This window comes from Antrostomus carolinensis, unplaced genomic scaffold, assembly GCF_000700745.2.
Source record: "Antrostomus carolinensis isolate BGI_N321 unplaced genomic scaffold, ASM70074v2 scaffold19737, whole genome shotgun sequence".
NCBI classification, from domain to species: Eukaryota; Metazoa; Chordata; class Aves; order Caprimulgiformes; family Caprimulgidae; genus Antrostomus; species Antrostomus carolinensis.
This window is the reverse complement of record NW_010329745.1, coordinates 40,455-58,174: the sequence shown is the minus strand read 5'-3', so window position 1 is coordinate 58,174 and position 17,720 is coordinate 40,455. Positions and strand designations below refer to the sequence as shown.

The window sequence follows — 17,720 nt, the reverse complement described above, 5'->3', positions numbered from 1 at the left end:
CTTTCCCTCTGCTTTTTTGGTATAATCTCTCAGGTGCTCAGGCCTCTTTTTATCTTTCTCCCACTCTCCCATACAATTTTTTGTAATAAAATCCGTGATTTAGTGATTGCCCATTTACTAGTATACTGAATTTGCAGGTGTACTACTTTCTCAATTTGGAGCAGTCTGATTATACCTGGTAATTCATACCTCTCATTTGAACCTAATGGATAGAAATCAGTGATAGAGGCAGCTTGTATAGTTGATTAGTGATTCACTAATCAGTTAAAGACATCTCCAAATTTCTAATGAACAACACACAACCACTCTACAATCATTATTACCATTATTGATGTAATTCAATGTAATGTAAGACTAATTATCCACCTATGTATGTTATTATTCTTGTAACAGTTTAAATGAATGAGCCCTAAAGGCTTTATGGATGTGTCGTTAGAAAATTAAGCTTTCTTATACCTACCTGGTAGTATCAGGTAATATCTTTGCATGCATTTATTTAAAAAGTGGGTGATGGTGCAGGAAACCTTTTTGTCAAAAAGAAAAAGAACCCTTTGAGATGATCCATCTCATCAAAATAAGCATGACAGGCTTGAATGCCCTTAATATATTCATACCCACACATTAAAATGTTGTACATTTTTCATAATTATGTTCCACAGTAACTGCATTTGTATGAACTCTCTGGAAGAAAATGGAATTAATTAACCACCTGGCTTCACCTCCTGTATGAAAAGTAACAATTCTAGACATCTTCACAGTTACTGGAGTGTATATTATTTTAATTCTTCAGTAATAATGTGAAAAAGAGCCAATTTTATTTTTTTGAGAAGAGTAGTGATAATCCAAGGGTTGGATGATCTTGATTCTGAGAAGAACTGTGTAGTATGAGATGCTGCATGTTCTCCAAACTGACTCCATTGCTGTGAGTGGGTAGGCATTTGGCATGCTGCAGGTTATTCAGAGTGGGTTTGACATTCTGAATAAAAAAAAAAAATTAAAAAAAGTATCTGCAGATTAAGAAGGTTACTGTATTTTGAATTCCCAGGCTAATCTTGAAGGTAGATTAAGCAGAGATCGGCACACTCCTATTCTGGAGTAAGACAAAATGTTCTTGTGCCAGAATAACTGTATCCACAGTATAGCAGGTCCTATTTTATAGAGGTGGATGTTGGAAATATAGTAAGATATAGGACCTTGAATGGTTTTTTAACAGAAAAAAGCTTTTAAAAAGTAGAGAGTGGACTGTGGGCTCGAGTATCCTACATTTTACCACATTATGATTGAATAAACACCCACTTCTAACAACCTTTGAGCAGGTGAAGGGACCTCTTTTTTTTTTTTTACTCTCACTTCACAGGCTTCATACAATAATGCCCTTTATTCAGTGCAAAGTGAGAAGTGGGCTGCCTGTATCTGTAATCATTCAAAGATGCCTCTGATGAGACCTAGCTAAAATACTTTGCTGAAATAGTAACTTCATTTTCTGGAAAATGCAGACTGGTCCAGACTGGATCCTTTTTCAAAATCCGTAATTATTTAAAGACTTTTGAAGATGTACTTAAATCCTGTCTAAAATCTGCTTGCTTTTTTAATGTTTTCTAAGATCCACATTCATGTGAACAACCTCAGTGTCTAAACACCAAGATTTTCGGGTCTTTTTGCAGAGGTAGGGCTTTGAAAACCTTGAAAGTCCCAATTGTACCACATCTAAAGGCTTTGGTAAATCTTGGGACTTGAGCTCCTTGATCCTATGAACAGAGTCGCTGGATCAGACCAAAGGTCAGTTTAACGTAGTATCCTGTTTCTGGCAGTGGCCAGCAGTTGATGCTTAGAGAAAGCATATAGAAAAGGTTGGTTTAGGTTGCCCAAGGAAGTTGTGGATGCCCCCTCCCTGGAGGTGTTGAAGGCCACGTTGGATGAGGCTTTGAGCAACCTGGTCTAGTGGAAGGTGTCCCTGCTGATGGCAGGGGGGTTGGAACTGGACGATCTTTAAGGTTCCTTCCAACCCAAACCATTCTGTGATTCTATGAAAAATTACAAGGATAAAGTGGTTGAGGCTTTGTGTATGTCATAAGATACATCGTAATTAGGGGTCCAGTTTCTAAGGAGTGGTGCTTTTGGACTTTCAGACCTATCAATTGCTTCTAGGCTGTTGAGTTCAATAGCCTTTGGACCTTTCTTCTCATGCATTTCCTAACTCCTACACTCATTGATACTTTTCACTCACTTCTACTAAAACATTTTGAAACACTTACTCTTCCCTGGTAACACTCAAAATTTCTACTTTTCATTCTAATGCAGAACCAGCTTTAAAAAAATCATGTGGAATAGAGCTTTTTCAGCCCACATTTTAAACATGGTGCACACTTTTTTTGTCTATTTTCCTTAGTCTTCAGTGTGTGTGTCATTAATTGTTAAATACAATTGTCAGTTGGCTTTTTGTGTTAGGATATACTGATGTCATAACTGTTAGCTGCTGTAAAATTAATTTTAGTGTCACTGTTCCCTATGCTAAGGAGTTTCTTTCTTTCTTTCTAATTGTATACTCACTTTCTTCATGCTTCTTTCATTTATAGTGTCATTATTCCATGAAGAAGGCAGCCTCCTTCCTGGGTATCGGTACAGAAAATGTTTACTTCATTAAAACAGATGAAAGGTAAGTGAGCAAAAGCCATGGTTGTGGTCTCTGAGCCTCTTTAAATTGCAGTAATGCTGTACATAACCAACATATTTAAATGTAACTGAAAAACTTTTAAATCTGTGTCCCTTAGAGGTAAGATGATACCTGAGGAACTGGAGAAACAAGTCCAACAGGCCAGAAAAGAGGTGAGAGGGGGAGAGAGAGCATGAAGGAGAGAGGAGGAGTGTACGTAGACTGTGTGCTTGTGTCTGAATGAAAGGAAGGAAAACTGAGAGTGAAATCTTAAAAAAGGACGGTTAATATACCAATGTCTTTCTTACAGTTGTCATCTGTTTGCCACAAACTTGTGGAACAAGCAAAAACTTGCTACACTCTTATGAGAGAGAAAAATTCCACTTGCCACAAACTTGTGGAACAAGCAAAAACTTTCAGGTGCTACACTCTTATGAGAGAGAAAAATTCCATAGAGTGTTTACTGCTAATGAAAGTCCTGAGTACAACACTGCTCTGAAGTATTTAGCACATTTCTTCTAGGATTTCTTTTGCCCTTGATCCTTTTTTAACTGGATGCAGTATTTGTTCTCCTTAGATGATAAGTGAAACTGTAGGTTTTTCAGTTAATTACAGCAGATATTGTTCTATCCTCTGCAGTAAGCAAGAGCTGTAACATGTGACTTAGTCTCTAAAACTGTTATACAAGCTATAAATGCTAAATTTGGTCCTTTCTAGTATTGTAGCAAGAGTGCAGAAAATCTCTTTTATGCCTCTTTTCCTCTAGGGACTTTGCTAAGTAGCAAGTCAAAGGCCAGTGTTTGGAAACGTACTGATGTATGTATTTAGACAACATTAACATATATACGCACAGTCTGTAAGACAGTGCTTACTATAGTCAACTTAATTTATTTTAGGGAACTTGGAGGACTGAGTATGAATTTGAAGCATCTTCTTTTGGCTTGGTTAGCTCACCTTATTTCTCACTTCCAGTTTGTGCATGAGAACAGTAGGATTCAGAGCTCAGCCCTTAGTTCACAATCTGCGAATGCCAAGCAACTAGTGCAATGTCCATGGTGTCAACAGTGCCTGCCATGGAATCCTACCATCCTGGGGTGCATTAGAAGGGGTGTGGTTAGTAGGTCAATAGAGGTTCCCCTCCCCCTCTACTCTGCCCTGGTGAGGCTACATCTGGAGTATTGTGTCCAGTTCTGGGCCCCACAGTTCAAGAAGGACAGGGAACTGCTTGAGAGAGTCCAGCACAGAGCCACCAAGATGATGAAGGGAGTGGAGCATCTCCCTTATGAGGAAAGGCTGAGGGAGCTGGGGCTCTTTAGCTTGGAGGAGACTGAGAGGTGACCTCATTAATGTTTATAAATATGTTAAGGGAGAATGTCAGGAGGATGGAGCCAGGCTCTTCTCAGTGATGCCCAGTGGTAGGACAAGGGGCACTGGGTGTGAGCTGGAACACAGGAGGTTCCGCTTAAGCTTGAGAAGAAACTTCTTTACAGTGAGGGTGACGGAGCCCTGGAACAGGCTGCCCAGGGAGGTTGTGGAGTCTCCTTCTCTGGAGACATTGAAAACCCGCCTGGACGCCTTCCTGTGTGATCTCATTTAGGTTCCTGCTCTGGCAGGGGGATTGGACTAGATGATCTTTCGAGGTCCCTTCCAATCCCTGACATTCTATGGTTCTGTGATACTGTTGTGGCTGATAGAAAAGCCAAGGCAGTGCTGTCCTGTCATGCACTGGCACGGACACAACAACTTTCACCGAGACCTGATTTGGATACATCATCTCCTGCCAAAAAAATATCTCTTTGATTTTCATGCTAGATAGCATAACTGTTGCTACATTACCTAGCAAACTCTAACCTAACATTAGCAAACATTACCTAATTACCTAGCAAACTCTGTTTGCCTCTTTCTGTACTTTGCATTATCCATAGAAGACATCTGTACTTTCCCTATTTAAGAAAAAAATGACTGAAATAAAATGGAGCAAGAGGAAGCAGGCTGACAGGAGAATGAGCTCTTAGCTTTTAAAAAAACCTAGAATTTTTGTTTGTGGGTGTAATAATAAATTTAGTAGTTATTTAAAAAAAAAAATCTGGCATTTATGATTTTTTTTTTTTTTAATTAGCCTCAGTACAGTGCTCTGTAATTTAAAAACAAATGCTCTATATTTAAGTGCTCTGCTTACAGGAGAAACACTATTTCACTTGTATTTTAATGGAAGTTACAAGTGTATTGGAAGGTTTTAATGTCACCAGAGCTTCAGTAAGTGTGTCTGTCCTTGATAAAGTGCTATTTTACAACTCTTACATCAGGACACTTCAGTGAATTACAGTAAATATTCTAATGACTCTAGACAACAGAAGATGTACTTGCTAGTGTTAGGAGCACAAATGATCACTGACTATGAGTAGCAAGAGTCTTAGGTCTCTTTTTAGAGGATTTAATTAGGAAGACTTATTTAGCTTTATTGTCAAGAAGAATAAAAATTCAATTCCCTTCTTTGTGGGGAAAGAGGTAATAGTAACAATCTTTGGGATTTGTAGAGATCCTACACTTGTCCCCATATTCAGTTACATTACCTGCTGGCTGCTGGGGGAGCTTTGACTTTGATGTAGCTGTGGGAGAAAATTGATTAGAACGCTAACAGAAACTGCTCAGTGCAGCAGATACATCTTTACCTCACTTGCAAGCGTGTTTTGTACTTGAGCTTGAGGCTGTTTTGTAAGTTTGATTGACTTTTGTAAATTGTACTAGGAATGAATGACCAAGAAGCGAATTATGGGCTGGTAGTTCTTTATGAAAGTATAGAGTTAATTTAAATTAATTCCAAAGTTACTTTTCACTGTTTTAGCAATTTGTAAAGACATTTTAAATTACAAATAACTCATAATTATGCACCATTCTAACAGTCCTCTACACTGTTAAAGAAGTATAAAACTGTCAGAGTGCAAATGTCAGTCAAACCTCTGTCTCTGTAGGAGATGTTTAAAAGTGGCAACACTTTTAAATAAAAATAAAAAAAAAATATCAAAGACATATACAGAGTTTGATTTTTTTTTTTTCAGCTGTCAGATTTCAGTGAAGCTACATTGAGTTACATCAGCAGAGAGACTTACATCATCTGAGAGATTTGATTCACTGCAAATGAACTCCAGGGATCTCAGATTGTACAATTTAACTACTTTAGTGCCTCTTCAGTAACCGTGTTGTCAAGCTTCGGGCCAGATGTTGAAATGTGTGGAGGAGTTCCTTCAGCATGTATTTGCCAGCACAGCCATTGCTAGGGCTGGTGCTTTCAGTTTCATGGAGTTATTACGGATTCCACCAATTCTTTTTATTGTTTCAGTTTCTGTTCCTAGGTAGGCACAGGCACATACATCTGCCAGGGTTCAAGACCTAGTCTGCTATTGTAATTGCTCCCCTGCTATTAGGTGAATGGGGAAGCAATGAGCGAAACCACTGAAGCCAAAATCACAGAATCACAGAATGTTAGGGGTTGGAAGGGACCTCGAAAGATCCTCTAGTCCAATCCCTCTGCCGGAGCAGGAACCTAAATGGTGGCTTGTGATGGTTGTCTGATGCTAGATGTAGATCAGACACATGGGTCAGACAGCAGTGACTGTCCCGTGCCAGTGCCAGCACTGCCTAAGGCAAATCATGTTCCCTAACTAAAGGTTCCTCTTCACCAAGCAGAGAATAGGGGCATTGTAGAGACAAGGCAGGTGGAAACCCTAGAGGGATGAGCCCTTTCCTTGCATGGGTAGCCTGCTGGCTGAACTAGTGGCTTTATTTCACTTGGCAGAATGGCAGCAAATACAATACTAAAATGTGAAAGACTGAGGAATGAATATCATTGTATAAAGAGGGATGTAAAATATCCACTATGTTTTGATCTTGACAAAAGTAGCATCTGTCAAAACAGTCTGAAGCTGGTGAAGTCTGCCCTGGGATGGTGTTAACTGGAAATGGAGAATGCCTTTTTTTTAATTAATTAAAAAAAAAAAAAAAAAAAAAAAAGAAAAAAGAGGCAGCACTCAATGCAGTGTTTTCTGCTGGGAAACTAAAATGTAGACTGTTGAATCTTTGTTCTACATTCCTAGACCTTTTTATACTTCAGCTCTGTGGATATACTGGAGGAAATGAGCAGTGCAAATGACAATTTCTTGGTTTGAATTCTGTTGCAGGGGTCAGCACCATTTCTTGTCTGTGCTACAGCAGGCACAACAGTGCTGGGAGCATTTGATCCTCTGGATAAAATTGCTGATATCTGTGAAAAGCATGGCCTCTGGCTTCATGTTGACGTGAGTTTGTATACTGTGTGGTTTTAAAGTTTAGCTTTGTTCTTTTATAAATTACCATTTTTCTTTGACTGTTGATTTTTCTTTGTAGAAGTAAGTAGGGCTCTAATAATTTTTTTCTTTTGTTTTCTTTTTTTATTTTTTTTCCACAAAAGCCAGAAATACATTTGGATTTGTCTCTGTTACATGTGCTAAAGAACAGCAAATAATTTGGTTATGACAAGCAGTCAAATCTATTTTGTCATTGTCAGTTTATATTTCAAAATGATTTAAAAATAAATTTCTTCTTGCTACCTCCTAAAAATGCTTCAAGTATGATTATATACAAATATAACTTTGGATTCTTTCCACATTCTATTGGAGAATGGACACACTAGAATTGTGGTGTACGGTTCATACAGCTTAAAATGAAGGTATATTTCTGACTCAAGTAGTTGTGAATTATTCTGTTTCATATTTACAGGTTTGAGTTTCCTGTAGATCTCCTTACGTCTTCCTAAATTGTTCAGAAATTTTTCTTTTATAATTTCTTTATAATTTTAGGTTTGGATATTAAAATCCATTCATGAACCTTTTTAGAATGATCATTGAGCCTTTTTATTACCTGAAAGAGTTAGCTGTAAATGTATTTTTCTAAAACTAGATCTCTTAATATTTTCTAAAATGGCATTATCTTTATAATTGCAATGCCACAAATCCAGACTGGCTAGATTAAAAGCCATGGAACAATGAGAGAATCTGGAGCAAGATTAATGGAGATTTTTAGACCTGCCTTAAATTTTTGAAGTGTTTGTTTAATGTTGAGTATCTGAAGAAAAATCATGTAGGCGGCAATGTGTGTTTCAAATAAATGTCTCACAGACTTTAATAAATAAAGTCACTGTATGTGTGCGTCAAAAGAGTTTTCTTACTGACTTGGAGGCAGAATTTAGCCCTAGTATTTTAAAGTGTCTGCAAAGCCTTTTCATGGCTGTGTGCTGCTGAGAATGACCCAGCAGATTTTCTGCAGAAGCGTGGCATCCACAGTAGGTGCTTGTCTCTTGCATGTCTGCATATGGTTGGTAGAAGGAGGGATGTATTCAGAATCTGTGCTGGATCTTAGGTGAATCGAATAGACGTGGCTGAAGCTATCTCTAGTGGCTGCAGGAGGACAATGAGTAGTCTCTTAATGTAATCCTTGTAGCTGAATAACTAAAATAAAGTGGGATGAGCCTAAGGCCATATTCTGAACTATATGCTCCATAGGCTGGTAGTGTTTTGTAAAGAATTAACTTTCTTCTTCCAGTTGTGCCTCATGTTAAACTATGGTAAAGATGTCAGTGAATATCCTAAAGTTAATTTTCTCTTTGAACAGTGTCTGTAGGTGTCAGATCTTAATTGATTCCCAGTAGAAGGAAAAATGTCTAGTAATAAATTGGATTTATGGTCTGGAAGACCAATTGTTCTGTTAAGATGTGATTCATGTTATGAACCTCTCAATGGTTCTCAGGCATTCTATCAGTATTTTTTCCATCTTTCCTCTCACCCTCTATGAAGAGTTGAGCGGATGGCTGTTTCTTCTTTGTTTAAAGTTTCTAGCTGGATTTATATGGCAACAGAGTATGGGGAAAAGACTGAAAGCTTTTCAAGTAAGTGACATCAGGCATACATGTATATACAAACGTGCTTGGTGAAATGAGCAGACTGCCAATTTATAATGTGAGCTTTTTTCACTCACAGCACCATTAGAAATAGGTTTATTAGAATAATATGTGAAAAGGAAGGTACAGTGAGACCAGACACCTGCCATTCTTTAAAAAACATAGTGAAGAGTTGGATTTTTTTCTTTGTTTTTAAGCAAGCCTGCCTCCTTCTAGCCTTATAGACAAGAATATAATATTTTTGAAAGCTCTGAGGATTTACATTCCTCTGAAAGGCCTGGTTTCTTGTTGAATGATTTCCGTGTTATGCAGTCTGAGTGACAGCAAGTGAGTACTGCTGTTTTGGGCCTGCTGTAACTTTGGAGGACAAAACGATGCAGTACAATTAAAACAAAGATTAAAAACCAGGGCAGGTTCTGTCTAATTTAGGACTTTTTGTGTATCATTGATGGGAATTAGGATTATCTACTGCAGATGGTCTTGAGCTATTTATAAGAATATCGTATGAATGTCAGTGGTGTTATTTCCAGACTTACACTGATGTATTTCATTTCAGAATATTTTTTGATCCTGAAAATTGATATGTTTGCCTTAGGGAAACTCTTTTCATTAAATATGAAATTATAAAGCTCATAATTCTTAGGAAGGACAAAAGGGAGAATGTCAACATAAAATCAGTGGGCTTCAGGAAGATAGATTTCAATAAAGTCAGAAATAGTGGATAAACTCTTGCATGGAGACAAACCTAAAGAGAAAAAGGGAGTGAAGGAAAAAGTTGTTTTAAGAAGATAATACCAATAAGCCCAAACTGTCTCAACAGTCAAGCCATTCAACAGCCTCAGTGCAGAGCCTATAACCAGGCTTATTTTGTGCACTTTGCAGTATTCATACATGCATTCCAGTTGCTTATTGCATTCTATCATGTATTTATGAGGCCTTTCTTAATGACTTGTTTTGCATCTTCAATATACACTCAAGCTCCAGCACTTGTGTATGTCATGTATGGTGTTCATGTAGCTTTAAATGCTATGTATGAGTATTTCTTCCCTACTTATCCTTACTTTGACTTCTTTTTCCCTTGGCTAGGCTAGTGCAGAAGATCAGATTTGACCTATTAGCCTGTGCTTAGGTAGTTAGTTTAATCACGCTGCAAGCACTGTGATTCCCGTTGTTCAGCTATAAGTGGTTTGTTGTATATGAAACAGTAATTTTCTCATACCTAGTTACCAATTGCTTGGGGCACAGGTGATAATCTTTGCATTTTGAGCTACCCTGCATTGCTCTCAGCTGTATTTGTTGTAAAGGAAATGTGTCAATCTGGTTTGACCAATCTACCTTCCTTCTGTAATCTCACGGATGGAGGAGAAGCAGTTAACTTTATTGTGTCTTTGCACTATCTCATCAGACAGCCAGAGAAACATCCCAAGCTGCAGCTGTGGTAGTGAGTGAAAACCTGGCTGGAAAATCATACCCAGAGAGAAGTTAATAGTGGTTCACTGCTGAAAGGGGAGAAAAATTTGAGCAGGATTCCACAAAGGTCCATTCTAGGTTAGAAATCATCTGGTGTTTTCATTAATAACAGATGAAAAAGAATACGCTGATTAAATTTGAAAATGATATAAAACTGCTGTGTAGCCTCTTGCAAGAGGCAGTGGGAGGACAGGATTAGAAATCAAAGAGATCTTGACAGTTTGGAGAAGTAAGTGGAAAAACTAGGCTACAGTTCGATAAAGATAGAGCTCTGAGTTTAAGCTGTGGTAATCAACTGCACAAACACAGGTTGGGGATTGATGGCTAGACAGCAGATCTTCAGAAAAAGATCTGGGGTTTGCAGTACATCACAAGTTGGTGATCATAAGCATTTTCAAATAGGGTTAAATGTCTTTCAGAATTGAATGAGAAGATATGTAAAATAATCATCTCTTCCTGCTTGGTGCTCCATCTGCTTTATCTAGTTTGTGTCCAAATAAAAAGTGGCATTTCAGGAAGGTTAAGGACCTACAGAAGAAAGACTAGAAAGTAGTAAAGTAGTGATGATAAACAAAACCTTATCTAGAAATTATGACCAATGAGGAAAGATGGAAAGCACTGATGTTATTTAAACTAGAAGAGACAAAGAGACAATATGTAACAGTCTGCAGGTGCTTTAAAGGCTGCTGCAAAAAGAAAAGGAATAATCTGTTCCCCTGACCGCTGCAGTTATGACAAGAAGTAACACTGTTTGAGACTGACAGTTGAAATCAGTAGTGTTGTTACTGATAACCACAAATTAAGTGGTATAAGTTGTGCACCCTCCATCATTAGAGGTCTTTAAAACCAGACAAAGCCAGTGATTCTCAGTCTTTTTGGGTACCTTCTCATTCTTTGTTATTTGCTTGGTTTGGTTTTTTGTGCGATTTTTTATTTTGTGGGTTTTTTCTTTTGTTTTTTGTGTGGGGGTTGTTGTTGGGTTTTTTTTTTTGCCAGCCCTGGATCCCTAAGCACTTGGTCTTTGAACTGGGTAAAGAAGCATGGATCAGTGATTTTTTTTTTTTTTTGTTTCCTTCACTAGCCCAAAATATATGATTTTTTATTTTTTTTTATTTTTTTTTTTTTACAAGCTGATTCCAGATATTTTGTGGACTGATGCCTCCCTGTGCATCTCTGAGAAGCCTTGCTTACTTCACAGGGAATTTGCTTAAGTAGCTTCTGTCTGCATGAACATCAAAAATCCTTTTTTTTTTTTTTTTCATATTTAATAATAATTTCTCCAATGCACTCTGTGACATGTCTTCTGTTTGTTGTGTGTTCTCCCCACTCCTCCCCTGTGAACAAATACTTGTTCTTTGAGAACTGAAGATTCTCAAGCACTTGGTGGTTAAAATCTGATCCTTGCAGAATTCATGGATGAGAATCACCTTCCCTGATTCCAGTTGCCCAGAAATTAACACTTGTATAATAAAAGCTTCTGGTCTGGGCTCCTTCTTTAGTCCATGGAGAGAGACATCTGCAAAAGGTGTCACCCAAAGACAGGTATCTAGAATAGGTAAGATAATACTTGATAAGGAGTTTCAGCAGAGAGCTCCTCACTATGGAACAGGCATAAATGACTCGTAGACCACACACTTAGTTCCTGGATGACCTGAGGGAGATTTTAATGTCAGTTGGATTTCTGGTAACAGAAATGCTGCTATTGCCTACTCACTGACTGCTTTTGTACTGGTTTTTTCTAGGGTAATTTTTTTCCTAGTAGCTAGCATGGGGCTATATTTTGGTTTTGTACTGGACAGGGATTTTATTTATTTATTTATGTATTTATTATTGCTGAGCAGTGCTTACACAGAGTCAAGGCCTTTTCTGCTTCCCATACCCCCCCAGCAGCCAGTAGGCTGGGAGTGCACAAGAAGCTGGGAGGGGACACAGCTGACCCCAGCTGACCAAAGGGATATTCCATACCATGTGACACTGTGCTCAGCATATAAAGCCGGGGGAGGGAGAAGGAAGGGGGGGACATTCAGGGTGGTGGTGTTTGTCTTCCTAAGTAACCACTGTGTGATGGAGCCCTGCTTTCCTGGGCATGGCTGAACACCTGCCTGCCAAGGGGAAGCAGCGGATGAATTCCTTGGTTGGCTTTGCTTGTGTGTGTTGCTGTTGCTTTACCTGTCTTTATCTCAACCCAGGAGTTTTCTCACTTTTACTCTCTTGATTCTCTCCCCCATCCCACTGGGGGAGGAGTGAGTGAGCAGCTGTGTGGTGCTTGGTTGCCGGCTGTGGTTAAACCTTGACAGTTTTTCATATCTGACCTCTGTGGAAAAACTCAGCCTGGACTTTGCAATTGGCAGAGATTAACGTTCTCTGCTGTTCCCCTTGTCATTGTCTCAGAAAGGAAATGGCTAGCAGGAAGAAGATCTACAAAATGGGGCTTTCTGCTCTCACTGCTTAGGTTTAGGCTGGGGAAAAAGAAACTGATTCAGTATTAGGAATGGGTGTCATGATGGAAGGACACTTCATGCCCTTGCTTACACAGAAGGGACAGTGTAGTTTGTGGCTTACATAGTGGTACAATCCATCAGCTCCTCTATTTTAGGCATAGCCCCAAACCGCAATCTTTATTTTGGTAAATGATTTTTAAGACAAAATTTAGCCCACTGGCCATGTAGTAAACTAAGTTTTAAATGAGATAAAAAATTTTCACAATTTATTACTTGAAGCATTATCAAAATATCTTTATACAAATAATATTGTCTTGGCTCTATAAATTTTCCAACAGGCTTCTTGGGGTGGCTCGGCTTTGATATCGAGGAAGCATTGCAGACTTCTTCATGGCATCCACAGGTAAGTCAGTTTAGTTCCTGGGTACACTTACCAGGGACTGAGATAAAAGTTGTGTGGCCTGTTGGCCTCCGTGAGAGCTGCATTTTCCAAAATACATATTACTGTTAATTGGAGAGACTTCTGAAACTATGGATGTGGGGGTGGGGGAGGAGGGAAATGGTAAATCTGATTTGTTTGCTTGGATTATGTTTGGCCATTTTTTATTCTCTAGGACCCATGATTATCAGTGCAATTTTCACCTCCATTTCTCCATTTATAAATTTCACAGGGCTGATTCTGTTGCCTGGAATCCCCATAAAATGCTGTTGGCAGGAATCCAGTGCTGTGCTTTTCTGGTGAGAGACAACTCTGTAAGTCCTCGTGTCCTTTTTTAATTTTTTCCTTTTTTTTTTTTTAATGCAGTAGGCTGTCCTTGCTGTAATATGGAAGTGGAAATAATTAGAAAACAACTGCAAGTCAGTTTTAGTACACTGCAGCACAAAGGATGAATGATACTATTTTTAATTTCACCACCAAATTAATAAAGGGTGAAAAAGAGAGCAGGGTCATATTGATCCAAGTCACTGTACTCACCAGTGGTCAAATTTTGCAGTTGATGCCCTTGCTAGTTAACATGATTTGCATTCAGAATTGAGTATTTTTGTCACCTGGGTCTGCAGCACTTAAACACCGAGCTCATCAAAGTCCTGAGAATAGCTGTCATCCCTTGGGACTGCAGCAGTACTGCATCTCCGTTTAAAGGAGGCAGAGCTCCTCTTTGCATCCCCTTAGGTGGCCCCACCAGAGTGGGAAAGCAGAGGGATGGCAGTTGGAACACATGCAGGTAAAGGTGCTGAGCCTTCTGTCCTCATTCTCCTAGTTCTTTCTCATCACTAGGGTGATTTAGGCTTTCCAAAAGCTGTGACTAATTAAAAGGTCTAGCAAGCAAACAGAGCTCTGATCTCAAGTGGCACAAAAGTGAGACAAGTCTGCAATATGGTAAAAGTCCCTGCTTATATCTTTGTGGAATTCTTCTGTCTTAATAAAGAAATCAGTAAGAGGTCAATTATTTCAAGCCCCATTTCAAATGCAGCCCTGCTAAAACTTATGCCCATTGTCCACCATCAGGGGTGAGTTTTAGCTTATACTTCATAGCTTATGTGTGACCGAACATCATGGAGATATGGAGCCCCTGAGGTTTGCACCGCTATTTTGTGACCATGGTTTGTAAATCACTTTTATAAATCTCTGTCAAAACAGCTGATAGTTTCTATGCAGCTGCTAGTGACTAGGTATCCATGTGATTGGTTACTAATGTCTGTCAGTAAGAACTGATGAAGGCCAAGGAGCCTAGATGCTAATCAGTGCTCTCTTGGAGCTGATTGCTCCAAGTCAGAGGTGAGATATGGCAGGACAGCAGGCTGAAGTGTGCCTCCTCGTTTCTTTAGACTAGAGTCTGTGGGATTAAAGAAGATTAGACTCTAGGACTACCTGTCCATCGCTTCCTCTTTATTCCAGGATGAAAAACAAGGATAACGAAGTTATTGACTAAGATTAATGTTGTGACTTAATTGCAGGCTTGGGAAGAATTCAGTGCTATATTTTTAACTAATTAGGCCCAGTACATAGATATAGCCCCAGGTAATGATTAGACTACTTGGGCTGCATAGTGGAAACTTCTTAGGAAGAAGGAGGAAAGAAATGGAGAGGAATTAAATATTCTAGTTGAACTGGCATTTAGAGTCACTTTACAAACACTGTTACAACTTCAGGGCTCTGGCAGTCTTTTCTGTAGCCTCCTTCCACAGAGTGTAATGTCTGGTACAGCAGTCCTATTCCACTTCTAAATCACAGCTAGGCAATGTTGTGCTAGAAATACTTGTACAGCTGAATCCTAGGCCATTGAGGGGTAAAAACACAAGTATTACTGATCGTACAATCAGATCCTGTTGTGCACTTGAGACATGCTTTGGAAAGTATATTTCTCTGCACGGGGAGGAGAGGGAGTTTTAGTCTGTGTTTAAATCCTGGAAAATTGGCACTTAGTTGTTTTGTGTTATGTGCCAGTGCAGTCTTTATATGCGAACAGACACACATACAAGTATGGGTACTTTCTTATCAGCTTTTTGAAAGTGCTGGAATATAAAACCTTAAGAAAAAAAAGATCAAATGCATATTTAAGACATGTTGGCAGAAAGGCCTTGCTTCAGTTTGATCGTCTCCAACCCAAAACAGGCAGCTGAATCCAGTTTCCCACTAAAAATGTTATTTTCACACCAATAAGAGAAGGGAAGGGTACATATATCAGTTTCTCACTTTGGAGTTTGTTCCACTGTTCCTAAATTACATAAATACCTAAGGGTGCAGATGAAGCACATGTTTATATATGAACATAAATCCTTCACACTGTGGTTAGGATGCATCAGTGGGAGCTGGATGATGAGGTGGGAGAGCTGGAAGAGTTTGGCACATATTACTCTGCTAGTGAATGTTCAGGGAACCTCAGGTAGTTTCTGAAGTGGTAAATTCTGCAAGAAATCAGAGCAGCAAAATAGTAAACATAGACGTTAAGTCCCATTTATGAATCAAGCCGTAGATCCCTTTGAAAGTGTGATTAAGGATTTTTTTACTAGCCTGTCTTCCCATTTGCTGTGAAGTCCATTTGGAAACTGTGGACTACTTCAGAATTAGGGTTATGTGATTATAAATGGACAAATAATCCCCTTCAGTTTTTCCCCTTCAGATATAGATTTTTCTTTTTTTTTAACAAGCCCAAGCTTTGTACGTTACTTTATGTATGAAAAGATACTCTTTAGAAGGAATCATCACATTTCTGATGTAGTGGTAACATCCTAATTTCTCATTAGCAAAAGTAATAATGATTGGTTTTGTTTGGTTTCGGGTTTTTTTTTGCCACATAGCGTCAATAAAGCTATGTGCTTTAGCAATATTAATAGGCTTAAGATATTGCAGCAAGATTTATTAGAATGAAACCTTGTATTTAAATATTTTACTATAGAGATTACAAAAAAAAAGGTTAAGCTGCAGTGAAATGCCAATAAAAAAGAGTGTCTTCCAGCATTAGTGAAACAAAATTGGGATGATTTCCAAAGGAGGTAGAGATAGAAAAGAGGAATACATGTTGGACATGATTAGAAGGGAGAAGCATTTTCACTGAAGGGAAGGAGAGATTGGTTAATCCTCTGTAAAAGCTCAAATGAATTACAGTAGTTCTTCAGTGCTTCAAGCACTCAAAAAATGCACAGCTATTCCTTTTTCACTGTCATACCCTAAGTAACTTTAATCACTTCTGTAATAAGATAGACTTAGAAAACACTTGCGTTGCTGTAGTGTGAATTGCAGTGACTAAACACAAAGCTAGATGGACTGATATTCTCAAAACATTTGCAAGTCAACTTTATTCTTACATTTTCTTAAAATGCTATGAATCACTCTTGGCTTGTACATACTCCTTTAAGACCACAGAGCTACTCCAATTTGTCATTGCCATAATCGATATAAATGTGAATATTATCACCATATATATAGAGAACTAATGCTTATCACCAATGCCAAAGTTCTGTGACTTGTTACAGTGTAGCACTAGGTTAGGTAATTAGCAATCAGTTCTAGGTAATGAGCAGAATTTTCACTTATTAGTGAAAGTCTCAAAGAAGGTGGTTAATGAAATCCCAGTTTAGCACAGAACATAATTGATTGAGGTGATCATGGTAGCTGTCTACAGTGTAACCTCTTCTTCATCGTTAGCAGTATCACAAAGATATGTACTTCCCTAATTCCTTTCCAAGGCAGCTGCAGGAAATACTCTATTCCCATTGCTTTCTGTTTGGGGTTAGGACAACTGAGAGCTCCTCACCTCTTGATGTGAATTACAGGGGTGGCCCTTTTGTGCTGCACTGTTTTTGAGAACTTTCAAGTATGTCATTCAAAAGATTGTCCTTATTACTTCAGACGAGGCAAATCAGGAAGATGTTTTGTCTTGAGGAAAAAGATGTCTTGTTAATTAAGTTGAAATTAACTTTTTAACTAGCAATGGAAATGGAAAGAAATTAGAAGGCTTGCTGTAGGTGTGCTCAATGAGAAAAATATGTTGAATTATGAAACTGGAACTCTCATATTGATTTCAGTACCAATAATTATTAATTTATTTGGCATTAATTAGAACACACAGCAACTATCCATAGACTTCTTCAAAACCAGAGTCTATTTGAAACTTCATAGTGGACTGGGGCCTTCATGAAAATACTATTTCCATTTTCTAAACTTTAACAGCCCCAGTATAAGGCAGAGCACTAGCATTAGTGTCTGTACAAAGGACAGAAAGATAAAAGATGCTGAAGAAAGAATCTCAGACTTGTCAAGTGGGGCAATTCTAATGAAAGTTTTGCAGTTCTTCTGAACAGATGGAGCAGCTCAGTAGTTACTGTGTAGAAAACTGTTGTGGTCTTCTTGGGACTGAGACTATTGAGTTAGAAAGCATACTTAACTTTTTCCCCCCTTTTTTTTATTCTTCTACTTTTCCATCATTTTACTAGAAAAAGTGACATTACTTTTTATGTCTTCAGCATATTGGAGTCTATTACTTTTGACACAGCAGTGATCAAGGAGTAACTCCTTTCTTGAGCATAAAATTAATCTTGGACTTTTTTCCTCTTCTATTGTCCTCCCTGCCCAAACACTATTCTGCAACGTTCCTTCTCTCTTCCCTTCTCTTCCTCCTCCGCTTTGCTTCTTGCATTGGTCTGGCATATTTCTTTCTCACAAAGCATATTTCTTTCTTCTTCCATTTGCTCTAATGACGTGCTGGAGGATGTCACTGTA

The 17,720-nt window shown here is 38.5% G+C and overlaps 1 protein-coding gene across 1 annotated transcript in view; it reads left to right on the top strand.

The window, feature by feature from the left end:
- GADL1 (glutamate decarboxylase like 1) overlaps positions 1-17,720 on the top strand; it is a gene marked incomplete at its 3' end in the record, with an annotated part of 38,307 nt that overhangs the window by 9,624 nt on the left and 10,963 nt on the right. Inside the window, exons 6-10 of the mRNA XM_010172695.2 lie at positions 2,577-2,656; positions 2,772-2,826; positions 6,832-6,948; positions 12,835-12,899; positions 13,168-13,249. Coding sequence (XP_010170997.1) covers positions 2,577-2,656; positions 2,772-2,826; positions 6,832-6,948; positions 12,835-12,899; positions 13,168-13,249 — 399 coding nt within the window. The remainder of the gene's footprint in view (positions 1-2,576; positions 2,657-2,771; positions 2,827-6,831; positions 6,949-12,834; positions 12,900-13,167; positions 13,250-17,720) is intronic.